Raw genomic sequence first — 27,530 nt, 5'->3', positions numbered from 1 at the left:
GAGTGCTGGTACAAATCAGAGCTGTTAGCACGATCCTGGCCCTTCAGTGCACACCTTGCCTGGTCTTTAATCCCAGGACCCGATGGTACCTAGTGCACAGGTCATAAAGACAGACCCAGATAGGTGCTGATGTCACAGTGCCCCAGTTACCAGGGGAACCCCTGTCTCTGTGAAGCCATCAGGACGGCCATTATCACATAGTGCCATGTCCCCCGGGGTGATTCACCTTGTGGGCAGAGGCATTCATAAGCCTTGGCCATGCTGGGCCCAGCAACAAGGGTGGGTCTGAGAGCTCACACCCACCGCGCAAGCGATGGCTGGGCGGGCAGACATGAGCGACAGGCGCATCGTCCGAAAATTCAGGAGGAGAAAGCTCCAGCGCTTCTCCCACATCTCTAGCATTGAGGAACCGCTTGGAGTGAGCATGCTATATTTTGGCTGCAGGGCAGGGCAGACACCTGTGTGGGAATTTTTCCAAGAGTGGGAGGAGGAGGAAACGGTTCAGCGGAGCAGGGAGCTTTTCCCTTTCAGCTGACTGAATTGGGGACGCAGCTTCTTCCATTGCTTGATTGCTTGTGCAAATTAATTTAAAATAAACTGTCTAGCCAAATCGGTAACCAAGCTACACAATATTTTCTTTAAACTTGGAGAAATCCACACAAGCTGACTACTTTGACAAGTCAGCGCTGTGACTCACCACGTTCTGAAAAATCTTTCAAAAGTGGGTTGGAAAGGATTTGTCACACACAAAAAAAACAAAAACCCCAAAACCCTTCAACCCAGAAGAGGATTGTGGCAATTAATTATGGCATAAGCTTTCATGGACTACTACAGAATGCAAGTCACACTCTGGTCATGCCTTTGTGCCCAAGTCCAGGTCCAACGCAGCAAAGCAACTGCACAAAAACTTTGTGTTGCCTTTGCTATGTGAAGGAAGTGTCACATTCACATAAGTTGTTTCTAATGGGACAAAATAGCTTTTCAGCATCAAATGTGTAATTATCTTCGAGGGAGGGAGTAAAATCCCGGCTAGGTGTTGATTTCTAATGCAGGGTCCTGTTGCCTCCTGGTGTGCAACCAGGGGAATGCACTTGCAAGGCTGCCCACTATCTCTCGAGGCACTGCTGCTAACGTTCTTATTCCATCCGCAAGGCAGATACAAATTATTATGAAACTGGTTTCACCTTGGTTGAATGAATCATGGTTTCCCTTAAAGTGCCCTGGGCAATCATGGTTTTGGGCCGGTGCTGAGAATGCTTTGGCAGAGATTGTGAGTCAGCCCGCTCTTGGAACGCAAGACATGATAAGACAGAGCAAGCTCCTGGACCGGACAAAAGCTTATCACTCTTTTCTGTGGGTGTGACAGCCAGAAATTCAACTGGGGGAGACATATTTCTGACACTAGGTCCATGTAGTGATGGGGAAGCTACACCTTGTGAAATTCTGCTGTGCAGCTTTTAAAGGCAAGGGATTCCTATGGATAGCAAAACTTGAGGCCCAGCACTTTTCTGCTTTGAAACTAAGCCCTGAAAGAGGGGTTGGGGGGGGGGAGAGAGAGATTCCTCCTGGCTGCTCACACCCTTGCCTCCCTCTCCATCCTCCTTCCGCTCCCCTCAGCAGCCCAAGAAGAAGCGGCGCAGCTCATCCACGGAGACCACAGAAGACAAGAAGGGCAGAGGAGATTCCATCTCTATCCAGGTCTTCCCTCCAGAACTGGTGAGTGAGGCTGCCTGGCTTTGGTTTAGGAGGTGGGGACAGCAAGATCAGAAAAAAAGACCCTGCTGGAACTGTGGAGGCAGGGCAGAGCTAATAGCACACTAGTTCAGCAAAGTGATTGTGTCATAGCTGCCAAGTTTTCCCTTTTCTCGCGAGGAAGCCTATTCAGCATAAGGGAATTTCCCTTAAAAAAAGGGAGAACTTGGCAGCTATGGATTGTGTCTGTGGTCCTCCCTGCGCTCACCTTGACTTGAGTCCCTCCTTCTCTCCAGCTGTACTACATTATCTCCTTCCTGCCTGTCAAGGATGTGGTGGCTCTGGGCCAGACCTGCCGGTACTTCTATGAGGTGTGCGACAGTGAGGGGGTCTGGCAGAGGGTCTGCCGCCGCCTTTCTCCTCGCCTGCGGGATGAGAACTCTGGTGGCAGCCGGCCGTGGAAGAGATCGGCCATCCTCAACTGTCAGTATACCTCGGTGGTGAAGCGGAGGGCAAGAGGAACGGGGGAGGAAGGGGGGGTGTTTATTTACTGTGTGAGGAAAAGCTCTACATCTGCCTGGGCTGGGGGCAGCTGCTTAGGGTTGGCCGATCCCACAAAAGGGGATCCCATCCTGCCCCCATTCCCCAGGGAAGGGAGCAGTGTAGCTGTGGCAGCTCCTTCAGACAGACCCACTCCCTCTGCCCCTGGGGGGGTCTCTCTGTCCCACAGACACCAAGGGCTTGTACTTCCAGATGTTCAGCGGCCGCCGGCACTTTGTCAGCAAGACGGTTGCCCCGCTGCTCTCACACGGCTACCGGAAGTTCTTGCCCACCAAGGACCACGTCTTCATCCTGGACTACAACGGCACCCTCTTCTTCCTCAAGAACGCCCTGGTCTCCTCCACCATGGGCCACATCCAGTGGCGCCGCGCCTGCCGCTACATGGTGCTCTGCCGCAGTGCCAAGGACGTAGGTGCCTGGCAGGAGAGATGAAACCCTGCGGTGTGGGCGGGCTGCCTGTCCCCACTGCTTTGCAGAGGAGGAAGCAGGGCAGAATGCAGATGTGGGCAGAATGCAGTCCCGGTTGAGAGGGAGGGAGGGAGAGAAAGGAGACGGGCAGCCTAGGTCAGCTTCAGTTATTGCTGCCTGGGTGCCTGCCTTGAACAGCTGCTTGAAGAAGTGCAGATGACCCTCTGATCCCTTGGCCCCTACCCACCTTAGAGGGAGCTGCAGCAGGTGGGGTTCAGAGAATGATCAATGCTACACTGGAGGAAGAGAAAGGTGCCACCTTCCTTGAAGGAGGCAGTGGTGGGCCAAATGCGGGCCAATAAAATTAAATCTGGAAAAGGTGGAGGTGTTATGTTTTCAAGTCCAAGGTGTCCATAGCTAGTTATCTCCCGCTTGGACTACTGCAATGCGCTCTACGTGGGGCTACCTTTGAAGGTGACTCGGAAACTACAACTAATCGAGAATGCGGCAGCTAGACTGGTGACTGGGTGGGAGCGGCCGCCAGGACCATATAACAACGGTTTTGAAAGATCTACATTGGCTCCCAGTACGTTTCCGAGCACAATTCAAAGTGTTGGTGCTGACCTTTAAAGCCCTAAATGGCCTCGGTCCAGTATACCTGAAGGAGCGTCTCCACCTCCATCGTTCTGCTTGGACACTGAGGTCCAGCACCGAGGGCCTTCTGGCGGTTCCCTCATTGCGAGAAGCCAAGTTGCTGGGAACCAGTCAGAGGGCCTTCTCAGTGGTGGCGCCTACCCTGTGGAACGCCCTCCCAACAGATGTCAAAAAGGAAAACAACTACCAGACTTTTAGAAGACATCTGAAGGCAGTCCTGTTCAGGGAGGCTTTTAATGTTTAATAAATTATTGTGTTTTATTCTTCTGTTGGAAGCCGCCCAGAGTGGCTGGGGAGACCCGGCCAGATGGGCGGGGTATAAATAATAAATTATTATTATTATTATAGCTTGGGGTGCTCCTGGACCCAAGTCTGTCAGTGAAGGCTCAGGTGGCTAGGAGTGCCCCCCACCACACCAGACCGGCATCCCGTTGGGAGAACGGCCTGCCAGTCAGAACGCGTCCCACCTTTTCCAGACCCTTTTAGTGCCTCCCTTTAGGGAAAGGCATCAGACAGTGGCACCCTAGTTTGTTTCACCAGTCGCTGGTTGCCCCAGGGCTCTTTGTGAGGAGGGGAGGGTCTTCTCTGCCACCCCTGAGTGCACAGCCCGGACTTCTTCCCCCTCTAGATTCCCCATCAGTTCCTGCAGCACCCCGGGATCTCCGGCCTCCTGACTCTGAGTGCCTCCTCCTCCCTCCTCCTCCTTCTTCTGCCTGCAGTTTGCCACGGACCCTCGGAGTGACACTGTGTACCGCAAGTACCTGTACGTGCTGGCCACCCGCGAGCAGCCGGTTACGGCAGCCATGGGGCGCAGCGAGGGCTCCAGCCCGGCCGGCAGCGGGCGCCTCTGCGACTGCGTGGAGGTCTACCTGCAATCCAGCGGGCAGCGGGTGTTCAAGATGACCTTCCACTTCTCCATGAAGTTCAAGCAGATTGTGCTGGTGGGGCAGGAGACGGAGAGGTCCCTCTTGCTCCTGACAGGTGAGCCCCTCTCCAGAGAGGCAGGAACAGCAAAGCAGGGCATGTGGCAAGAGGGGCTGCAGAGAGAGAGAGAGAGAGAGAGAGAGAGAGAGAGAGAGAGAGAGAGAGCGTGTAAACACAGGAAAATAGAATAACAGGTGCCAAATAAAACAATACAGAAGTAGAGTAAAAGGGGATATCTGGAGCCAAATGTATAGAGACAAAAATCCATACGGAATAAATTAATATCTCAAAGTTCCAAGTAACACAAATGGGTTTACATTCTCTGGTATGTTATTACTCCAGTGCATTAGGTAAAGACTCCATTGCTCAATGAATATATCGTCTACCCTCTCTGGTTCTTACCGGTACCACGTACAGTCGTACCTTGGTTTTCAAACACCTTGTGACTCTGAGGGGCGGAGATCGCCACTGGGACTCCACTGGGACTCTACCTAGAGCTGGCCCTGTCCACAGCTTCCGCTTGAGTGCAGGAAGCTCCTGCAGCCAATCGGAAGCCGCACCTTGGTTTTTGAACGTTTTCGGAAGTCAAACGTACTTCCGGAATGGATTCCGTTCGAGAACCAAGGTACGACTGTATCTAAGCTTAACTATACATACTGCGTCCCAGATTTTCCATTCTCTCATGGACTGTGTTCTCATTTTAATTCCAGCTTTGGGAAATAATAATTCTGGCTAACAGTGGCTGCAGTTTAACAAATGCTTCACACGCTGGGCCTCATTTTCACAGAGAGATTTGCTAAAGCAGCGGTTCCCAAACTATTTAGTTTAATTCAGCAAAACAAATGAATTTGATCCGGTGATGGTAGCACTCTATTTTGCCTTAGCCAGACCACACCTGGAATATTGTGTTCAGTTTAAGAAGGATGTTGACAAGCTAGAAGGTGGGCAGAGGATAATGACCAAGATGATCAAGGGTCTGGAAACCCAGCCTGATGAGGAACGGTCGAGGGAGTTGGGGATGTTTAGCCTGGAAAGGGGGAGACTGAGAGAGGATAGCCATCTTCAGATATCTGAAGGACTGTCACATGGAAGAGGGAGCAAACTTGTTTTTCTCCAGCTCTGGAGGGTAGGACTTGAACCCATGTGTCACAGTGGCCGGAGCGGACTACTTCAGAGTAACGACGCTACGCAGCTCTGCATTTTATTCTTTTATTGGTGCTGCGTATTTACAGTGCTTAAGTCATTGCTATTTACACGGAGTGATGTGGTCAGTCGGTTTCAGAACCTCCTAATGGCTTTTGGCGCGTCTTTCTCCAACACAAAAGCTTTGGCAGACCCATCCTCTTTCCCCTCCTCTTTCTGCGTAATTCCGGAGTTGGGGGGATGGGTCTCCCGCCCTTATTCGCCCCTTCCTGTCCCACCTGGGACCCTGGCTCCTCTACCTTGCCTGAGCCTCGGACACGACTTCCTGCTTCCCCACTGGAATCGGAACTCTCTCTGCTTCCCCCTGTGCTCGGGGATTGGCTTGAACTCAGGAGGGGAGGGACTTCGCGATATCCCCTGTCCCTCACATCCACCCCCCTCCCAAGCTCTCCTTCACCCCTCCCCAGGTCCCCCCCAGGTGTCGGTGACGACTGGAAGCCTAAGAACTCAGTGCTTTCCGAGCCCGTTGGTGTGAACACCTCCCCCCAGTCCTGCAAGCCCCCCCCTTCCGCCTGGGAGGACGGGAATCCCAAAAAGTCTGTGGCGTCAGAGCTGGTGGGGGTAAAAATGTTCTGCCAATCTGCTCCTTCCTCTGACTGGGTGGATCTCGGTGACACCCATACCTCATCCTCTGGTTCCTCAAACTCCGCTTCCCAGCGCCATGGTGAACTGCTCTCCCGTGCTTCCTCCCCCTCCCCCTCCCTTTCCATGTGCCAGGGCTTGGGTCTATGGGGAAAGAGGGCGTGAAATTCTTCTACCAGGAATTCCTCCTGTATCTGAGTGGCTGGGACCCATTCATTCTGGGACGGTGGAGCATCCTCCCATGCCATGAGGTACTCCAGTCCCCCCACCCCCCACCTTGAATCCAGGATGGCTGTGGCCTCATTGAGTTGCTCCCTGCCTTCCCTCTCCCCCCCTCCCTCAGGGGTTTGTTCGCTGTCTCGGAGCCTGCTGCTTTCCCTGTACGGCGACAGCAGCGATCTATGAAACACTGGGTGCACCCTCATGTCCTCTGGCAGTGCCAGCCTGTATGCCACCGGGTTGACCTGTTGCGTGACCGTGAAGGGGCCCAACCTTCTGGGCGCCAGCTTTTTGCATCGCCCTCTGATGGGAAGGCCCTCCGAGGACAACCAAACTTTGTCCCCCACCCTAATGACCTCCCCCGGTCGCCTGTGGCGATCTGCCCCCCTCTTGTACGCTTCCTTGGCTCTCTCCAAGTGTTCTCTGAGCTGCTGGTGCACCGTCTCCAGTTCCTCTGCCCAATCCTCAGCCTGTGGGCCTTCCTCCTCCTCCTCCCCCTCCCTCTCTGGGAAAGATCTGAGGTCACGCCCGTAATTGGCCTTAAAGGGCGACACCCCTGTGGAGACGTGCACCGCATTGTTGTAGGCAAATTCTGCCAGTGGCAGGCGATCCACCCAGTCCGTTTGCCTCTGGCTGACGTAACATCTCAGGTACTGCTGCAGAATGGCGTTGACCCTCTCCGCCTGTCCATTGGTCTGCGGGTGTCTAGCCGTCGACAAGCTGACCTCCACCTGCAGGAGGTTCATGAGCCGCCGCCAGAACCTGGAAACAAATTGGCGGCCACGATCCGAAATAACCCTTAAAGGTAATCCATGCAGTCTGAATACGTGATCCACAAACAGTTTGGCTGTCTCTTCTGCAGAGACCGCCCTGGCACACGGTATAAAATGGCACATTTTGGACATGAGGTCCACCACCACCAACACTGCGGTCTTGCCCCTGGAAGAAGGCAGATCTGTGATGAAGTCCATGGACACCACTTCCCACGGCCTGTGTGGCGTGGCTAAGGGCTCCAGCAATCCCGGTGGCGCTGCTCTGACCACCTTTGCCCGCTGGCAGGTGTCACAGCCCCTTACATAGTCTCGAACATCTTCCCTCACCCCTGGCCACCAGAAGTGTCTCATGACTAGGTGAGTGGTTTTGTCCCTCCCAAAATGACCCGCCGTTGGGTTGTCGTGCATCTGCTTGAGGACCGTACGTCTAAGCTGGGTGGTGGGCAGGTACAGTGCACCTTTGTAGAAAAGCAGCCCCCTGCGTTCTGCAAAGTCTTTTGCCTGCTCCCCCCCCCTCTCAGTTCTCTGAAGATGCGGTTGGCAAATTCATCCGCTGCTGTCAGTGCTGTGAGTTCTGCCTCGCTCACCACTGCTGCTCCGCAGGACCATGCTGACGGGGGGGAAATGTGCCTGGGTGCCGGTGGCGCCTCCTCCTCCATGTACTCTGGCTTGCGGGAGAGGGCATCCGCCCTGACATTCTGCTCTCCCGGGATGTAGTGTATGGAGAAGTTGAAGTTCGAGAAGAACTCTGCCCACCGTATCTGCCGCTGGTTGAGCACCCTGGCAGTTCTCCAGAACTCCAGGTTTTTGTGGTCCGTGCACACTTGGATGGGGTGCTTGGCGCCCACCAGGAAGTGTCTCCAGTGCTGGAACGCAGCGTGGATCGCAAGAAGTTCCCGATCAAACACCGTGTAGTTTCGCTCTGGCTGGGTCAACTTCCTGGAGAAGAAGGCACAGGGTCTCCACTCTCTGTTGGCGTCCAGTTGCAACAAAATGGCGCCCACAGCTTTATCAGAAGCATCTGTCTCCACGCGTAGGGGCGCGTCCTGAACCACGTGGAACAGGTTCTGGTCTGAGGCGAACACCCTCTTGAGGCTTTCGAACGCTGCTTGCGCCTCTGGTGTCCACCTGAACTTCTGCTTGCCTCTCAGGCAGTCAGTGATGGGAGCCGTAACGCGAGAGAAGTTCTTGATGAACTTCCTGTAGAAGTTGGCGAAGCCTAGTAGGCATTGGGCATCTTTGCGCGTCCTGGGGCTGTGCCAGTCCAGGATGGCCTGCACCTTGTCCTTGTCCATCGCCAGCCCCTTGTCTGACAGCTTGTAGCCCAGGAAGTCCACCTCCTTGGTGTGAAACTTGCACTTCTCCAGCTTCACATACAGGTGGTTCTCCTTCAGGCGCTGCAACACCTCCCTGACATCTTTCACATGCTGCACTGGGTCATTGGAGTAAATAAGGATGTCATCCAGGAAGACCAAGCATTTCCTGAAGAGGAGGGATCCCAGGACGTGGTGCATGAAGGCCTGGAAGCATGCTGAGCCCCCTTGCAACCCGAAGGGCATCACCAGATATTCAAAAGAGCCCAGAGGCGTGAACATCGTGGTTTTCCATTCATCGCCTTCCCGGATCCTGATCAAGTTGTACGCCCCCCTCAGGTCTAGCTTGGTGAAAATCTTGCCCCTGCGTGCCGCTGTCAGGAGATCATCCACTCTGGGCATGGGGAAAGCCACTGGCTCTGTCACTGAATTCAGTCGTCTAAAATCCACCACCAGACGGCGCTGTTGCGTGTCTTTCTTGTCCACCCAGAAGACCGGGCTGCCCCCTGCTGCCTTGCTTTCTCTGATGAACCCCCGCTTGAGGTTCTTGTCGATGAAAGCGCGCAGATCCTCCAGTTCCTGGTCTGACATGGCGTACAGCTTGGCTGGGGGTATAGTTGCCCCTGGCACCAGGTTGATCTGGCAGTCAAAAGGCCTGTGTGGGGGTAGGTGGTCGGACTCCGCTTCGCTGAAGACCTCCTGCAGGTCCCAGTACGGCTTGGGTATCGCCTCACCCCCTTTGACGTGCATGGTGGCCACCGTGGCTATCGGAGGCCCCTCCCCTGGTTGGTGCTGCATGCAATGTTCCAGGCAAAAGTCCGATCCAAAAGTGATGCATCTCTGGTGCCAACTGATGGAGGGGTCGTGGCGCGCCAGCCAGCTCATGCCCAAGACGATGGGGGGGTCTGAGATGGTGGTGACGTTGAATGCCAGTGTCTCTGAGTGCCTTCCCACCGTCATTTTCATGGGGGGGGGGGTTTGATGAGTGATGGCCCCTCCCAGCAGCTCTCTGCCGTCAATGGTCGCCACGTGCAGAGGAAAATCCAGCTGCAGAAGCTGGATCTGGTGCTCTTCTGCAAAGTTCCTCGAGAAGAAGTTCGCTGACGCCCCACTGTCAATTAAGGCGAGGACTGTCAGGGGATAGCCATTTGGGAGCGTGAGCGTCACTTCTAGAACCACTCCTGCTCTGGGAGGGGTGGGCTGGCTCTGCTCCTCTCTGTGCGGGTGGGTGGGCTGGGGCTGTTGTCTGCTGACTGTGCCTGGCTGCTGCCCCTTGTCTCCTGCAGCCAGGCTTTCCCGTTTCCCTGCTGTGGTGCTGCGTCAGTGGGGGAGGGCACAACCGTTCCCGCCTTTCCTTGCCACTCCCTGCGATGTGGGCAGTCTCTGACGAGATGCTGGGGGGAGTTGCAGAGAAAGCAATTCCCACCCCTTCCCTCCTTGCGTCTTGGCGCCGCTGGGGTTTGAAAAGCCCGCGCGCGCGCGCGCGCTATCAATCTGCATGGGTTCCTGGTCCTGACTGGCCCCAGGCGTGGCTTGAAAGGGTTGTTGGGGGGGTGGCTTCTCCTGCGACCGTGGGAACCAAGCCCGCTTTGCGCGCGTTGCTTGCTTGTCGCTCCACCGGGATTCCTGTCTCACCCCCACCGCCAGAGCCGCTTTGCTCAGCTGATCCATATTACTGGGCTTTGGACCTCTCGAGAGCTCATCCTTCACCTCCTCATGCAACCCCAAGTAGAACGCCGCTTGCATTGGGGGTGACTCTAGTTCCCACCCCAATCTGTGCACCAGCATGGTGAATTTCGCCCAATACGCGCGAACTGTCATATTTCCTTGGCGTAAATTGTGAAGTTCCTCCTTAGTCTGGTCCATATGACTATCGGACGAATACATCGTTTTCAAACCTTCTAGAAATAGTTTGACATTCTTCATGCAAGGATTCTTTGTTGCAATTAACGGTCTTAGCCACTCCCTGGCTGCCCCGGTAAGGTGCTCCACAATAAACGCTACCCTGTGCTCATCATCAGGGAACTCATCGTGGTGCAGCTCAAGAGCATACACAATCTCAGTCTCAAAGCCCTGATATTCCTTCGGGTCTCCATTAAACTTGCTTACTAGCGTCCCGGCTCTCCTTCCTGGCAGCACTTGGACTTGGGGTGCCCCTCCCGCCTTGTTTTTCTCTGCATCCAGCTTGTTTTGGAGGTCTACCGCCACCGCCCTTAATTCCTGCTCTCTTTCCTGTAGCGCTCTCACCTGTTCCGCAAGTTGTAGCCGGTCGTCCTGGACTTTCTTAGTCTCTTCTTTAGCTGCCTTCAATTCCCCCTGCGCCTGCAGCGACAGCTGCTGCAGTTCTTGCTGGGCTTGCTCCGCGATCTGCCGCCATCTCTCCGCCTCTGACACGCTCATCCCGGCAACTCCAAAGTAGCCCAAAAAGGATTAGGAGGTTGCTGTCACAGTGGCCGGAGCGGACTACTTCAGAGTAACGACGCTACGCAGCTCTGCATTTTATTCTTTTATTGGTGCTGCGTATTTACAGTGCTTAAGTCATTGCTATTTACACGGAGTGATGTGGTCAGTCGGTTTCAGAACCTCCTAATGGCTTTTGGCGCGTCTTTCTCCAACACAAAAGCTTTGGCAGACCCATCCTCTTTCCCCTCCTCTTTCTGCGTAATTCCGGAGTTGGGGGGATGGGTCTCCCGCCCTTATTCGCCCCTTCCTGTCCCACCTGGGACCCTGGCTCCTCTACCTTGCCTGAGCCTCGGACACGACTTCCTGCTTCCCCACTGGAATCGGAACTCCCTCTGCTTCCCCCTGTGCTCGGGGATTGGCTTGAACTCAGGAGGGGAGGGACTTCGCGATATCCCCTGTCCCTCACACCATGGCTTCAAGTTGCAAGAAAGGAGATTCTGACTAAACATCAGGATGACCTTTCTGGCAGTAAAAGCCGTTCAACAGTGGAACAGATTCCCTCAGAAGGTGGCAGACTCTCCTTCCTTGGAGGTTTTTAAGCAGAGGTTGGATAGCCATCTGTCTTGGGTGCATTACTTGAGAATCCTGCATTGCAGGGGGTTGGCCTAGATGACCCTCAGGTCATCTATGGATGGGCTTGATGAAGTGATGCCGTTTTCCCAGTGTCTGGTTTAAAGTCTCTTAGCAGGAGTCTTAAATCTGGAGTCCTGGAGAGAAGTTGGAGGACCACATTAAAGCCACATTCCACCAAATACGCTGCGGGAAATGCGTCAAGGACCTTCTTAACTTCTGTCCCTAGTGCAGGAGAGCAATCAGAAATAGCTTTGAAAGCCACACGGACAGTGAAATGTTAAATACGAAACAAGGAAGGTGTTTTGCTCTAGGCCAGGCATCCCCAAACTTTGGCCCTCCAGATGTTTTGGACTACAATTCCCATCATCCCTGACCACTGGTCCTGTTAGCTAGGGATCATGGGAGTTGTAGGCCAAAACATCTGGAGGGCCGCAGTTTGGGGATGCCTGCTCTAGGCTCTAGCCTAGTCTGTCATAAATTAAACAATCAATGCACTTCTGTACTGGAGACCCTGAGATGCCCTCCCTCAAATTACCGAACCTGGTCCTCCCCTTGTGGGGAAAGGGGTGAACACAGAGTGCATTCACAGGGCATGTGCAACAAGGCATGGCCTACAGTCGCCCTGACCTGGTTACTTGCGCTGTGCTCCTTTGCGTGTGTGGAGGCAACCGAATTCCACAGTCACTTTTTGTGGGGTGTTTTGTCTCCCCCCCACACACACAGAGGAAGGGAAGATCTACAGTTTGGTGGTGAACGAGACCCAGCTGGACCAGCCACGCTCCTACACTGTGCAGCTGGCTCTGCGCAAAGTCTCCAAGTGCCTCCCTCACGTCTCCGTCCGCAACATGCACTCCAACCAGAGCAGCGCTGTCTACCTGACAGGTAAGCAGAAGGTGCCCGCCAGCCAGGCCAGTCTCTCTGCCCAGAGGCTGCCACAATCAATAGGGTCCAGAAACCAAGCCTTAGGACAAACGGTTGAGGGACCTGGGCATGTTTCACCTGGAGAGGGCAAGAACCGAGAGGGGACAGGAGAGCTGCCTTCAGGTATATGAAGCGTTGTCACACAGAAGACGGAGCAAGCTTGTTTTCTGCTGCTCCGGAGGGAAGGACCTGGGCCAACAGATCCCAACATGACAGGAGAGGAAATTCCAACTATTGAAGTTATTTGACAGTGGGGCAGTTTGCCTTGGAGCCGGGCAGACTCTCCTTCCCTGGAAGTTTTAAAGCAGTGGGTTGGGTGGCTTCCTGTCAGGGATTCTTGAGCTGAAATTCCCGCATTGCAGGGGAGTTGGACTCGAGGACCCTACAGTGGGCTGTACATGCTCCTCAACCTTGTGCCACTGCTGTTACTTTTGGCCATTCCTCTGCCCTCATCAAGAGGCCAGGGATCACACATGGCAATGTGGTCTGCCCCCGAGAAGGGTGTACAGGTGGATGAGAGTGGGAGAAGGCAGCCGTGGGGTGATTAGAGCCAAGCCTGCCTGAGCAAGTGGGGCTTAAGAGGAGAGTAGCGGGAGCGCACCGTCCTGAAAGCAAGGAGCAGGAGATGGAACCCAGTGCAAAGTGCCACGGGCAGCCACTGCAGTGAGGAGCCCTCCACCTGGGGTAATTGGATTCTGCTCTGGGGGAGCCCTTCTGCCTCTGTGCAGGGCCAGGGTTTGGCCAGCAATGATCTTGCATCTCCTCCACAGACGAGGGCACCGTCTACTTTGAGGTCCACTCGCCCGGTGTTTACCGCGACCTCTTTGGCACCCTCCATGCGTTCGACCCGCTGGATCAGCAGATGCCCCTGGCCCTCTCCCTCCCGGCTAAGGTAACCCAGAGGTGGGGCTCTGTTCTGCTTCCCGCCCTCCCGGGGAGGACTTTCTCTTCTTCATGGAATTTGTCACTCGCTTTATCTTGCCCAGGGCACCACAAAGCAACTTAACAACCATCCAAACAAACAGACAGAAAAAAGCCCTCCTAGATACAGAGATGCATGCCACTCTAATCTCTGAGTGGTGCAAGATTCCAGGGGTTTCCGGTGCTTACCCAGGGTCTGTGTTTCCTTTTGGAAACTAGGCACAGCAGAGACTACAGGGTCTTTAGGATATACGAAGCAAAATAAAAAAATTCATTCAGTAGCACCTTAAAGACCAACTAAGTTTATATTTTGGTATGAGCTTTCGTGTGCATGCACACTTCTTCAGATACACTAGAAACAGAAGTAAAATAACAGAAGTTTCTAGTGTCTTCTGTTTCTAGTGTATCTGAAGAAGTGTGCATGCACACGAAAGCTCATACCAAAATATAAACTTAGTTGGTCTTTAAGGTGCTACTGAAGGAATTTTTTTATTTTGCTTCGACTCAGACCAACACGGCTACCTACCTGTATTTAGGATATACGGTTTATTTAGAAATATATACATGAGCCTATGATGGAGGGGTTCACAGCAAGAGGGTCTTGTAGCCAATGACATTGGATTCAAACAGACATCAGACCTTGATCTCAAAAGTTGCTCTGACTCGCCTGCTTGCTGCTTTGTCTCTCTGCCACAGGACTTCTTACCCCCTTCTCTAAGCTTCTCACATTGCTTCTCACCTCTCTCCACTAAACTCTGGCATTATCTTGCCATCTCAAACCGACTCCTTTCAATCCTTTTTTTCTCTTAATGGCCCATCGCCCAGGCAATTGCCTGAACACAGGAGGAGAGCCTGGCTTAATTAGCTCTTAGCACATGCTGGATCAAATAATTAGAAGTGTCTGGCATGCGGCTTAACACCCCAAGTCTTAGAGGAGTCTGACACTTGCTGGTTCCAGAGGTGAAAGTGGCCTGACACCAACAAACAAATCTTTACCTGGTGCCAAAAAGTTGCTGGAAACCACAGAAGGAGAAAGTGTTGCTGTGCTCAGGTCCTGCTTGCGGGTTTCCCATTGAATCATCCGGTTGGCCACTGTGAGAACAGGGGGCTGGAATAGGCAGGCCAGTGGTCTCTTACGGAGAGGGAAATGCACTCTGCATGTGCTCAGGAGCACCGATTGATGAATACCGTGTGTTTCAAGGAGCATGGGTGACAAGATTCAGGCTGAATACGATGGGAGTCCTACTTGAGGTTAAGCCCCGTGTCCTCGCTCAGGCCTTAGATGCGGGTCAGACTCTCTCCTCTCCCCTCTTCCGCTTTGTGGCAGGTCCTCAGCTGCGCCCTTGGCTACAACCACCTGGGGCTAGTGGACGAGTTTGGGCGGATCTTCATGCAAGGAAATAACCGCTATGGCCAGCTAGGCACAGGCGACAAGATAGACCGCGGGGAGCCTGCCCAGGTGAGAGGAGAGCAGACCATCCTTCCTGGGGTAGGGTGGGGGGTGGGGACCCTCAGAGCTCCAGGAAGCATCTGGGCCCTTGCAATGTCCTCATGGCCATTACACTGAGGTCCAGCACCGAGGGCCTTCTGGCGGTTCCCTCGTTGCGAGAAGCCAAGTTGCAGGGAACTAGGCAGAGGGCCTTCTCGGTGGTGGCACCTGCCCTGTGGAACGCCCTCCCAACAGATGTCAAAAAGGAAAACAACTACCAGACTTTCAGAAGACATCTGAAGGCAGCCCTGTTTAGGGAGGCTTTTAATATTTAATAGATTATTGTGTTTTATTTTTCTGTTGGAAGCCGCCCAGAGTGGCTGGGGAAACCCAGCCAGATGGGCGGGGTATAAATAATAAATTATTATTATTATTATTATTATTATTATTATTATTACTACTACTACTACTACTACTACTACTAATATGGGTCATCTGGCATTTTGGTCTGGGCAGAACCATCTTTATGGGGCGTGTCACGCTCAAATCAGGCATTGTGACACAGAGTAGGAAGGCTGACCCTTTTCAGCCTTTGAGTCTCCTTCATGGGAGGTTTTTTAAAGCATAGGTTGGGTGACCACCTGCCAGGGATTGTCTAGCTGGGATTCCTGGATTGGAAGGGGCCAGGCTAGATGGCACTCGGGGGTCCCTTCCAACTCTACAATCCTGTAGTTCTATACCCATTTCACCTGAGCCTCTGCCAGCAACAGGAAACCTCCCTCCTCCAGCAACCAGGGTGGCTGCAAATCCTCAGCCACACCCTGATGCTGCTGTGCCCCCTGTTCCAGGTGCACTACCTCAAGTGCCCCATCGACCTCTGCTGCGGCCTCAACCACACGCTGGTGCTGAGCCAGAGCGGGGACTTCAGCAAGGACCTGATGGGCTGCGGCTGCGGAGCTGGAGGGCGCCTGCCCGGGTGGCCCAAAGGCAGCGCCTCTTTCGTCCGGCTGCACACCAAGGTGAGGGGGGAAAGAGGTGGGATGAGGCCAAAATGTGGGAAGTCAGGACCCGGGAGGTTGGCTGCATAGTCTGTGGGTATCTGCCATGAAGTCTAGTCATTCCTGGCCATCTCTCCTGCCCCCTTCCTGTGTTATCCTCCGATCTTTTCTCTGTACATGGATATTTTAGTGCGGCAGAACTCCCTGCCTCTTGACATCAGGCAGGCGCCTTCACTGTGCTGAAAACATTTTTGTTTAGACAAGCCCAACCCAGACATGTAGATGCCCATTTATCTGCAGGAGCCACAAAACTGTTTCCAAACCCTGAGTGTGGTTTTATCTCCTAATCCTCAGCATCAGGGCTGGAGGGAGGGAGGGAGGGAGGGAGGGTCCCAACATGCCCATGGCATCCACCTGAGTGCAGAGGGTTGTGTGCTGCCTCCTGGACACTGTCCCCAACCCCTAGGTGGCTTTAAAAGACAAATCCATGGAGGAGGAGGAGGAGGAGGAGGAGGAGGAGGAGGAGGAGGAGGAGGAGGAGGAGGAGGAGGAGGCTCCTAGCCAGGAGGGCTATTGCTCTGCCTCCACAACCAGAGGCAGCCATGCTTCTGAATCCCAGTTGCTGGGAACCACAGGAGGGGAGAGCGCTCTTGGGTTCGGATCCCGCTTGCTTGCTTCCCACAGGCCTCTGGGGAACAGGAGGCAGGCCTAGACGGGCCATTGGCCTGATCCGGCAGGGCTCTCCTTAGATCCGTCTCCCCTCTCGCAGGTGCCGCCCTGCGCCCGCCGCATCTGCTCCACCCGCGAGTGCCTCTACATGCTGTCCAGCCACGACATTGAGGAGGTCCCGGCCTACCGCGAGCTGCCGGCCAGCAAGGCAGGGGTGGCGTCGAGCGACACGGAGGCCATGGCTGCCCGGGCGTGTGAGGAGTACCTGAGCCAGCTGCACAAGTGCCCGACGCTGGAGGGGCGCATGGCCAAGATGAAGGAAGCCGTCGGCAGCATGCCCCTCATGACCTTCCAGAAGGACTTCTTCTGGGAGGCTCTGGACATGATCCAGCGGGCGGCGGAAATCCAGGAAGCCCCTGCGCCCAGCTAGCCGTCGCCGGTCGGGGCTCCCTCTCACCCCCACCCCTCCTGTCACCCCACCCCACCCGTTATATGCATCATGGATCATGATTAACCGATAGAGAAGACTTCAGACTGAACAATTGGGCGTAAATAAAGCACAAGACCTAACGCAGCCTCCCCTGGACCCTGCTGGGGTAAGTGATGAAACGGCGGGGCTGGGGCCTCCTTGGAGGAGCCTGGAAGGGGCCACCCTCGATGTGCGTAGGCAGAGGTGGGCGTTGCTGACACTGTAAGGTTCTTCAAATCTGTGGTGCTTGCCTCATAAAGGACATGGTAGGGTTGGGAAAGCTTCAGGAAAGGGCAACTCGCCTATGAGGAAAGGTTTGGGACTTTTGAGTTTGGAGGAAAGGCGAGGAAGAGGCGACATGATAGAAGTTATGAGTGGCATGGAGAAAGCAGGTGGGCAGTTGTTGTTGTTTAGTTATTTAGTCGTGTCCGACTCTTTGTGACCCCATGGACCAGAGCACGCCAGGCACTCCTGCCTTCCACTGCCTCCCGCAGTTTGGTCAAACTCATGTTCGTAGCTTCGAGAACACTGTCCAACCATCTCGTCCTCTGTCGTCCCCTTCTCCTTGTGCCCTCCATCTTTCCCAACATCAGGGTCTTTTTCAGGGAGTCTTCTCTTCTCATGAGATGGCCAAAGTATTGGAGCCTCAGCTTCAGGATCTGTCCTTCCAGTGAGCACTCAGGGCTGATTTCCTTAAGAATGGATAGGTTTGATCTTCTTGCAGTCCATGGGACTCTCAAGAGTCTCCTCCAGCACCATAATTCAAAAGCATCAATTCTTCGGCGATCAGATGGGCAGAGCTGGAGGCATTGATGCTTCTGAGGACAAGGTTTTTTGCTGGAAACCACAGGAGGGGAGAGTTTTGCTCTTGTGCTCAAATCCTGCTTGTGGGTTTCCCATGATGGGCATCTGTTTGGCCACTGTGAGAACAGGATGCTGGACTAGATGGGCCCACTTTGGCCTGATCCAGAAGCTCTTCTTATGTTCTTTTCTTTGGGAGAAAAAAAGGCTCAGGAGTAAACCCTACACAAATCCAGAGGGGAGTCCGTAAGATGCTTGGATGGTTCTTTGTCCGCCTCCTTCCGGCAACTCCTGTATCCAGACTGGTGCCCAACGTCCTGCTCTGCTTTCCTTTGGACCACACCACCAGCGAGGCCGAAAGGGGTGGGTGGGTCTAGTCATCAGGGCAGCCCAGGACCCCCAGAACTGCTTCTAACACAGCAGTTTAACTTCACCCCCAGAGGCGAACTCCATCCTCTCTCAAGATAGACAGATGCTAATAGCAATGCGGGTGGTGTTGAAATCTTGTGGTTTCACAACTGGCCTCCAGACATTCTGGCATTCCCCGCATCATCCCCGCCCCAAATTCTCCAGCATCGGTTCCTCAGTCGAATAAGAATAAAGATAACTGAGCAAAATTTCGCCAGGAGCAGAGACACCGCAGATCAGCCTCTCTCTCTCTGGCTTCAGGGCATCGCCTGGCAATGGGGGCACAGTTTCATGTGCTCTTATCGACCTACAGGGGCTGTTGTGCCACGTCTCTCACCCAGGGAAGAAAGGTCACCTCAGCCCCCCTCCCCCGCAGAACTGCCCTCTGCTCTCTGGACAAAGTCTGCTGGCAGACTGGTGCCCAGGGACACAGGCATTGATGCAGAGCGCCCAATCTTTTCAGGTCAAAGTTCCCAGCGTGCACTGGGGGAGGGGAGGGAGAGAGGGTGCAGAGGTGCCTGGGGTGAAACTGCTGCCACAGAAGCTGTTGTGGGCCCTTCTCCTGTCTGAGAAGGGCCCTTTGAAGCTGCTGGATGTAGGGGGCCAAGCCTGAGAGTCCCAGGGGTCCTGTTGCCCACTGTTTGCAGTGCATATTCCCCTCTGCCTCCTTTGTGCTGCTTTTCAGGAGAGAGATGTAGTGCGGTTGGGCAAGGGAAGCTATTGATCAGTCCCGGCGGCTGCATTTCAGTCCCAACACTGCTGTTTCCAGAGCCTCCTGACCTAGACTGGGGTCTGATGTTCCCTGAGTGGCAGAACATTTCAATTTCTGAAAGTAGGAGAGGGACTTCAGAGGTTTCGCCTGGGGAAGCGGGAGCTCCTGACTAGGACATCCGAGAGGCCGCAGGACTCCCAAGGTTAACCCTCTTTCTCTCTTAACTCACCAGGGCAGCAGCCTGACAAGTGTGCAGGCTGGGATTTGCATCGCCCTGCCAAAGTGGGCCCTCAGCCCCAGAAAAGATGGCTAGATTGAGGTTACTCTGGCAGAATACCTGCTTTGCACACAGAACGTCCCCAACATAACCTCTGGCAGCCTTTCCAGGCAGGACTGAGAGAGATGCCCGTCTGAGACCCTGGAGAGTCACTGCTGACCAGTGCAGAGGACACTGAGCTGCAGACGGACCCAGTGGCCTGGCTCATTATGAGTCAGCTTCAGACATGAACCCAGAGCCTGGGAAAGGAGACATGTATTTGTCCCCTGCAGCTAAATCTGCTGGTGGTAGAGAAATCACCAGGTCCCAACCCCCCAAACATGCGCTGCAAATTCCTATCTGCACTGCTGTGAATTTCAGGCCTTCCTTGGTGCTGGGGCTCAAAACTGCTTGGCCCCAGAACGCAACACTTGTGCAGTGGCTTCAACAAGAGGGAGGAAAACAGCTTCCTGCCTAGCCCTGAGCAACAGGCCGCCTTGTGTCCCAGAGGCCCCTCTGTCATTCCACTTTCACCTTGATGCACCCTGGCCAGGGATTTCCTCCTTTTGTCCTTCGCCCCACCAGGTCTCTGTTCTATATTTAAACCCCTGCCAGCTTCCCACATGCTGTGATTCAGTGGCAGCCTCTCAGTTCTGCATCTCACAGTGGAAGCTTGGTGGGAGGTGGGGAGTGTTCTCTCTCTCTCTCTCTCTCTCTCTCTCTTTCCCCCGAAATTCAGGAGCTTCTGGCAGAGGGCTTGAATGCTGGTCTCAGCTGTTGTCCTGGGCCAATTTTCATAGCTGCCAAGTTTTCCCTTTTCTCGCGAGGAAGCCTATTCAGCATAAAAGAAAATCGCTTTAAAAAAGGGATAACTTGGCAGCTATGGCCAATTTTCCATGCATCAGCCACTTAGTTCGTCCCTTTTCTGCTCTGGTGGCCTCATAGAAACTCCACTCTCATAGAATCAGAGTTGGAAGGTACCCCAACGGTCATCTAGCCCAACCCCCTGCAATGCAGGAAACTTTTGCCCAATGTGGGGCTCGAACCCACCACACTGAGATTAAGAGTCTCACACTCTAATGACTGAGCTAGCCCAACTCCAGGGAGCAGGCCTGGCCTGGGCAAAAAAAAAGGTGCCAGCTGCTGCCTTGCCAAGTCTTCTTATATCCCCAGCATCTGGGAAAAGGGGAATTCAATTCCTGCATTGCAGGGGGTTGGAATAGATGACCCTAGGTGTCCCCTCCAGCTCTGTGATTCCAAGAGGGCAACCTGGAAGGTCTGCTGGAGATGTGAGGGGCGAGAGCCTCAAAGCAGCCCTGGCAGGTTTGGCTCATTGCCTGTCTCGCTGTAGAAATTGGAGTTCTTGGAGAAGTCCAGAAATAAACAGTAAATGGCAAGAACTCAGGCCAGGAGGAGGAAGATGAATTTCCAGTAAGTCTTCAAAAGGTTTTATTTATGTAATGATAAGATGAATTCAAATAGGAATCAATTCCAGTATGATAATGAGGCAAATAAATTCCAGTGAAAAAATCCCAGGACAAGGCCCTGTTTCGCCAGTTCTTCATCGGCAATGTTTTGACAGTCAGAGTGTACAGAGGCAAACATACTTGGTACACTGACCATTAAAACATTGCTGATGAAGAATTGGCGAAACAGGGCCTTGTCCTGGGATTTTTTCACTGGAATTCATTTTTTATTTGCCTCATTATCATACTGGAATTGATTCCTATTTGAATTCATCTTATCATTACATAAATAAAACCTTTTGAAGACTTACTTGAAATTCATCTTCCTCCTGGCCCGAGTTCTTGCAATTTACTGTTCATTGCCTGTCTTGGCTGCCTTCGGACTGGGGAGGGAGAGTGATGGGAGAGGGGAGAGCGGAAGCTGCCTTGTATCATTGTATCCAACCTAGCCCAGGGGCGCCTCTGCTTCCTCATTATTCGCGCTGACTGGTGGCGGCTCTGCATTTCCCAATCCCAAGGTGCAATGCAGCGACCTGCTTTCGCTCTAGAGTCTAGATTCAACTCTTGACTTTGCAGGCTCTTCCCTGCCCTCTTCTCCCCTCCCTCTCAAGCAAAGCATGCCCAGCAGTCAAACACTTTCCCTTCCTTGTTCCCCTCACAAAAAGGGCGCTGCTCAGCCAGCTTGCCCCAGGACTACTCTGGAGGGGTCACCACCAGGCTTGCAGCAGGGGGCAAGGCCAGCTGGGCAATGTGTGGCCTTTTGCCAGAGGGGAACACAGTTCAGCTCATGAAGGCAGGGGAGAAGTAGGAGCCCTGGCTGGCTGGCACAGGCTGGCTTCCATTAGAACACATAAGAATCATAGAATCATAGAGTTGGAAGAGACCACAAGGGCCATCCAGTCCAACCCCCTGCCAAGCAGGAAACACCATCAAAGCATTCCTGACAGATGCCTGTCAAGCCTCTGCTTAAAGACCTCCAAAGAAGGAGACTCCACCACACTCCTTGGTAGCAAATTCCACTGCCGAACAGCTCTTACTGTCAGGAAGCTCTTCCTAATGTTGAGGTGGAATCTTCTTTCTTGTAGTTTGAATCCATTGCTCCGTGTCTGCTTCTCTGGAGCAGCAGAAAACAACCTTTCTCCCTCCTCCATATGACATCCTTTAATATATTTGAACATGGCTATCATATCACCCCTTCACCTTCTCTTCTCCAGGCTAAACATACCCAGCTCCCTAAGCCGTTCCTCATAAGGCATCGTTTCCAGGTCTTTGACCATTTTGGTTGCAACCTGGATCCAAAGAGAGCCTCCAAAAGAGCCTGCTGGATCCAAAGAGAGGCCTCACAATGGCCAACCAGGTGCAAGCTGGACCTGAGCACAAGAGCACCCTCCCCCTTGGCATTCAGAAGCACGGGTGCCTCTGATCTTGGAGGCTGAGCACAGCCGTCGTGGCTAGTGGCCATTGACTGCCTTCTACTTTTGTCTAATCCAGTGGGAGTGAGTTCCACTGGCTCCTGAACTGAGCCAAGAAGGAGCAAAAGCCTAGTAGAGCCCCCCCCCCCATGACTATATGGTGGGGGGAGAAAGGGACTTTGCACAAGGTTTTTCTGGGGGAGTACTCTCTTCACCGTTACTTCCCAGGGGTGAGACCTGGACCTTTTCACACTGGCAACAGGTTTTCAGGTGACAAGCCCCGTGTGGAGGATTTGCAATGCTGGCTGGGGGCAGAGGGGGAGCCCTGCTGCCTCGCCTGCAGCCAGGGCTTCCTACAGGCTACTGTTTGGACTCCGAGATACAAATAATCCCTTGCCAGGAAACCAATTCCCCCCCAGGGCAGCCGAAGGGGGTGAAGGGGGAGGCTCCTGAGGAAGGAGGCCACCTCCTCCCCCCCTCCTCCTCTGCTCATTTCTCAGACAAGCCCCACCAGCAAAGAAAACCCACTTTTGGAAATTTAGCCACTCAAACCAGAGAAGGATGGGATGGGATGGGGAGGATAAACTAGTTGGATAAACTGAGTGCTGTGGGACACAGTGGGGCGGTATAATGCTTCTGCCACTGCCCTGCCAGTTTAATACAGAAACTGCCAGCCCTGTTGCTGCCCTTTGCCCTGCCTGCTTTCTCTCCCTGCTACCAGCAGTTGCAGTGACCTTAATTTCTCCCAGCATTTGTTGGGGAGATGTTGTGGGGGGAGGTAGAGAAAGAAAGAAAGAAAGAAAGAAAGAAAGAAAGAAAGAAAGAAAGAAAGAAAGAAAGAGGGAGGGAAATTGCCTTTTCAACCCAAGAGAACAGGGAGAGGCAGAGCCCACCCCCAACTTTTCCATCCTGCAGAGTGACCACCCTGGGAGCCGGCCTTTGAAGGCAGCAGCTGAAGTTTCCACTGGGGCTATTTTTGCTGCTGCTGCTTCTGCTGCTGCTCCTTCTTCCCCACGTCCGCACACATCAAAAAACAAACAAAGCAAAACTATTTTTTGCGCCCTTAAACTCAACACAGCTTCACGTGCACATGGAATATATTTAGGGATGAGGGAAACCTTTTCTGAAGTTGCTCTGAGCCTGGGAACCAGGCAGGTACCAGATTCAGAGAGATACCCTGCTCTGGAGAGGCTGGGGCAGGTGGGGCAGGGCCCCTCGGTCAGAAGAGGCTTCCAAAACCATTTCTGCAGCCGCCGCTGCTGCTACTGCTGTAGTTATTTCTCTTGCAAGAGTGCAGAGACTGGGGTAAAGTACAAAAATAAGATGCACTCGATAGCCCGCTAAGCACCCAAGCGAGTTGTTGCCAGCCAGACCACCTCCATAAGAAGAGACTGCTGGATCAGGCGAATGGCCCACCTGGTGCAGTATCCTGCTCTCACAGGGGCCCACCAGATGCCCCAATGGGAAACCAGCAAAGAGCCGCTCTCCCCTCCTGTGGTTTCCAGCAACTGCCCTTTGGAAGCCTTGTTGCCTCTGACTGCCCTCATGGCTAGGAGCCCTCTCTTCCGTGTTCTCTAATCCTCCTTTAATCCAAGTCAGAGGCCATCACTTCCTCCTAGGGGAGCGAGTTCGAGACCTTAGACTCCAAACTTCCATAAGCCCCAGCTGCCAGCAGGTGGGTTGAGAACTTGGGACCCCTGAGATTCTGGCTCCCGGCAGGAGCTGGGCCAGGGAGGACCTAAAGCAGAGCCCATAGGTGTCAGCCTTCATACCTGGCCAGGAGGCCGCCGCCGCCGCTCCTTCCCTAGCCACCCTAAGGATCCAGGCTCCCAAGTTTACCCTCCCATTTTCCCTCCCGAGGGAACTCAGCTGCTTCCCAGACAGCACTTCCCCCACCCTTCACTGATACAGGATTGCTACCTGACACCACTACCAGCAGTTAGAAGAATGGAAAACTACCCCTGCAGGACTTTGAATTTGCCTGTAGGAAAAATAAACCCCCTGCAGACCGCAATCTCTGGCCTTTCAAGTTGCACTTGCACAGCTCCTCCAAGATCCTGTTTGCCAGGTCCGAGAAACCGCACGGAGGGGAAAGGGAGTTATCTGCAAGGGACACCTAATTTGGTTCAAGTCACATCTTCCTTTTATTTCAAGCTTCTCCGTTCCCCCTCCCCACCCCAGAGTTAAATCCAGTGCGAGTGCTAGACGCAGCGAGAGTTTTCCAGTTTCCAGCAGTGCGTGGCATCCCTTGCACCTCGCCCAGAAGCCATGCAAATGAGCCGGTGTGCCTCAGTCCCCTTTCCCGGCCTTGCTCCGCTGGTGGCTGGCGTAAGCCCTGAGCCCAAACCAGCCCACGATGCTGGCAAGCAGGGTCAGCAGCAGCAGCATCACGCCAAAGGTGGAGAGGAAAGTGGGCGCCCTGGGCAGGAGGGGCAGCCCGGCGCCCAGCTCGCGGATCTCCCCTCGGATCATGTGCAGCTCGTCCAGGATGCTCATGAAGGTGCAGCAGTGGAACCACTGGTGGCTGTGGCCCCAGATGTCGAACTTCCCCGGGCTGAAGCGCTCGGGGATCTTGCTGACGTTGAAGATCCCGGAGGCCAGCAGCCAGAAGCAGTGGCGCAGGAAGAAGCGGCCCGTCCCGTGCCTGGCGGTGCCCCCGCTCCGCCACAGCTTGCGGAAGACAGGGATGGAGACCACCCCAAAGGGCAGCAGGAAGACCAGCGTGCGGATGAGGTAGCGGTAGCGCGGCCACTGGTGGCGGGTGCTGCAGCAGGCCAGGGTGCAGAAGAGCGCGATCAGGCAAGCGCTGGGCACGTAGAGGGCCTCGAACCATGTGCCCACCTGGCCCGCCAGGGCAGAGAGCCAGCCAGCACCCTCCCAGCTGGGCCAGGCGCTAGGAGAGGAGACGTTGCCGGTGCCCGGTAATGGGGGCGGTGGAGATCCTCCTACTCCCCTCGGGTGGATGTAGTAGAAGTAGGCCAAGGAGGAGCCCACCGTGTAGGCGCTGATGGTGCCATAGTCGATGTAGAAGCAGATCTCGCGGATGACCAGCGACATGGAGTTGAAGAGGTGCGCCATGCTGCTCGCCACCAGCAGGCCGCAGACCCCCAGGAAGTAGCTCCAGAGTGGGTAGTAGAAGGGGTCCAGCGGGCCCTCGGGCACCACAGGGCCCTCGCCCCAGAACTGCTCCAGGAAGTGGAAGGCGAAGACAAAGACGGCCAGGAAGTGCGTCCAGAAGTTGCCCGTCTCGTTGGTGGGCCGGAAGGCCGAGACCAGGCACTGGGCAAAGGTGTAGCCTGGGCAGCGGTAGCCGCTCAGGATGAAGCTCTCCGTCATGCTGGGGGGCACTTCGCTCCAGCGCAGGAGCAGGCCCCCTCCCTTGCCGGGGGCAAGGGTCATCTGAGCCCCGCTGCCCATGGAGGCCCCTGCTGACCTTGCCTCTTCGCTGCGGCTATAGGGTGCAGGAGTCGGGGGTCAGCCCCAGCCTGGTGCTCTGGCTTCTCTGGCCACGGAAAGAGACTGCAGAAGGGGATTCGCTCAGCTGAGCACCTAGCCCCACGCCTCCCGGGCTGTCAGTCCAGCTCCCCGCCCGCCACCCTCGGCGATGTTGGCGGCGGCGGCGGGCGGTTGGCTGCGGGGACGAGCAAGAGGAGAGAAAGCGCGCAGATTGCAAAGGCGGAGCTGCTGCCTTTGGCTGGGGAGGGGGGCGGCCAGGATGCGGCTGCTTCAGCGGTTGCCATGGAGAGTCTGCCTCCGCTCCTCCATCTGCCCCAGTGGAGTGGGGGGGTGCTTGGGGGGGGAGAGCCCACAGAATTACTGCGGGGGGGTGGGCTTAAAATCCCTGAGCGGGCGGGGGGGCTCTTCTGCGGAGACTGCAGAGCTGCATTTGCGGGCGGCGCTTTGGCAGGCGCGTCCCCTCCGTCTGCTAGAGCGCAACGATGTCCTGCATAAAAAAATACCTGCTAAAATCACGCGAGGTGGGGGGTGGGTGGGAGCGCAGGTGCGGCCTCTTCTTCCAAGCCTCCCTTTCACCGAGGTAAATCTGCAACCGGGAGCCGGCCTGCTGGCGCGGGTGCCGCCGCGTCTTGCTGCCGAAAGCACGCCGAGCGCGGGCGCCCTTGCCGGGATCCGCAGGAGGGCGCGCGGCCAAGGCGCTGCTTTTATCTCCGGCACGCCCCGCCCGCCGCCCCAGGCCCGGGTCCAAGCCCCGCCCCGGCGGTCCGCATCCGCGCAGGCGAGGCGTAAGGCGGCAGGTGCCATCTCCGCCAGCCGCGCGCCCTGCTGCCCGAAGTCGCTTGGCGCCCCGCTCGCCCTCATCACGGTTTGTCCTCCACCAACCCAAGGAGGAAGAAAAGGGACGGACTGTCCACGGAGCAAACGGCGGGGAGTGGGGGGCGAGTCCAGGTTCCAAAGTGGCGGAGGGACTAGGGCAGCTGTTTGGGGGCGAGGTTAGCGGATAATAATAGACTGTGGTTCGTGGGTTCCAGCCCCATATTGGGTGAAGTCTTTCTGCATTTCGGGGGGTTGGACTAAATGACCCTTTGGTCCCTTCCGACTCTCTCATTCTAGCCTGGATTTGAAACTTCTCCAAGGCCAACGGAAGGGGGAGCGGGCATCTTTTTTGAAGAAATTACCAATACCCCTTTATAATATTGCCAGCAGGAACAACGGAGCCCCGAGACAGCCTGGCCTCCTGCACGCAGGGCTGTTGTGGGGATTGAATGGGGAGCGAGGAGAACCAGGCACTTCGCCACCTGGAGCTTGGGGGGGGAAGCACCTCCAGGTCTTAGAAAAGCTCTCCCCATCTCTGTTCGTGGGGTTCAGTGCGAGAGCTTTGGGCCCTCTCGCACCAGGGCCTGGGTGCTACTGCGGGGTCTTTCCCAGAGTCAACAAGCCAGCCCAGGTCCTCGTGCCTCCGCTGCGAACCCTTTGCCACCCTCAGGCCCAGGGGATCTCCGGCGGAGGAACAGCCATGGTCCAGTACAAGCCAGGGAAACGCGCAAGAAGAGCCCATAGAATGGCATAGTTGGAAGGATCTCCCCAGGTCATCTAGGGAATCCTCCGGTTCTCACAGCGGCCGCCCAGGTGCTTCCAAAGCTTGTTGGCTGCCCTGAAGTGCAACCGTCGGTGACAGCAGGCCCTGGCTTAGACGGCTTTGAAAGGGCATCGCGGTGCCAATCCCACGAGGAGAGCGAGGTCTCTATGCGGAACCAGGCAGAGGGCCTTCTCGGTAGTGGCGCCCGCCCTGTGGAACGCCCTCCCGCCAGATGTCAAAGAAATAAACAACTATCTGACTTTTAGAAGACATCTGAAGGCAGCCCTGTTTAGGGAAGCTTTTCATATTTTCTGAACTATTGTATTTTAATACATTGCTGGAAACCGCCCAGAGTGGCTGAGGAAACACAGCCAGATGGGCGGGGTATAAATTTTATCATCATCATCATCCAAGTGCAGAGGCTCTCTCTACCCTCGCGAAACTTCTTTCTACTGGTCACTGTGAGAACAGGATGCTGGACTAGATCCCTCCCCCCCCCTCGATCCGATCTTGCGACTGCAAGGCTCCCTTGATGTGGGGCCGCGCCTGCCCTCCCCATGGACGTGGGGATATCAGCCTGGCCTGTCCCACCGCGTCTCTCCTGCCCATCTCCCTCTGGCTATTTTTAGGCACATCTCCCACGGAGGACTTCGGGTCCCGGCGCAAGG

At 54.9% G+C, this 27,530-nt stretch overlaps 2 protein-coding genes across 2 annotated transcripts; one reads left to right on the top strand and one right to left on the bottom strand.

The window, feature by feature from the left end:
- Nucleotides 1–278: 278 nt before the first annotated feature.
- FBXO24 (F-box protein 24) lies at nt 279–17,113 on the top strand. The gene is made up of 10 exons (XM_035137010.3): nt 279–418; nt 1,618–1,716; nt 1,989–2,175; nt 2,423–2,661; nt 4,035–4,296; nt 12,089–12,247; nt 13,057–13,178; nt 14,535–14,666; nt 15,485–15,655; nt 16,404–17,113. Exons 1-10 carry the CDS (start codon nt 314–316, stop codon nt 16,731–16,733), a joined length of 1,806 nt encoding a protein of 601 aa, XP_034992901.2. The 5' UTR covers nt 279–313; the 3' UTR covers nt 16,734–17,113.
- A 6,561-nt stretch (nt 17,114–23,674) lies between these two features.
- Nucleotides 23,675–26,002, bottom strand: LOC148684149 (membrane progestin receptor epsilon-like). The gene has a single exon (XM_088655548.1). It carries the CDS (start codon nt 25,242–25,244, stop codon nt 24,117–24,119), a length of 1,128 nt encoding a protein of 375 aa, XP_088511674.1. The 5' UTR covers nt 25,245–26,002; the 3' UTR covers nt 23,675–24,116.
- Between the last annotated feature and the right edge of the window lie 1,528 nt (nt 26,003–27,530).

This window comes from Zootoca vivipara, chromosome 12 (assembly GCF_965207765.1).
Source record: "Zootoca vivipara chromosome 12, rZooViv2.hap1.1, whole genome shotgun sequence".
Taxonomy (NCBI): domain Eukaryota; kingdom Metazoa; phylum Chordata; class Lepidosauria; order Squamata; family Lacertidae; genus Zootoca; species Zootoca vivipara.
Note: the sequence above shows the minus strand (reverse complement) of the source record. Positions and strands in the feature narration are given on the sequence as shown.

Bases quoted from the DNA above. Each gene is read 5' to 3' on its own strand.
- FBXO24 (XM_035137010.3), top strand. From the start codon at position 314: ATGGCTGGGCGGGCAGACATGAGCGACAGGCGCATCGTCCGAAAATTC. The intron at 2,662-4,034 runs GTAGGTGCCTGG...TTCTGCCTGCAG, and splicing joins TCTGCCGCAGTGCCAAGGAC to TTTGCCACGGACCCTCGGAG. The intron at 4,297-12,088 runs GTGAGCCCCTCT...CCACACACACAG, and splicing joins GTCCCTCTTGCTCCTGACAG to AGGAAGGGAAGATCTACAGT.
- LOC148684149 (XM_088655548.1), bottom strand. From the start codon at position 25,244: ATGGGCAGCGGGGCTCAGATGACCCTTGCCCCCGGCAAGGGAGGGGGC.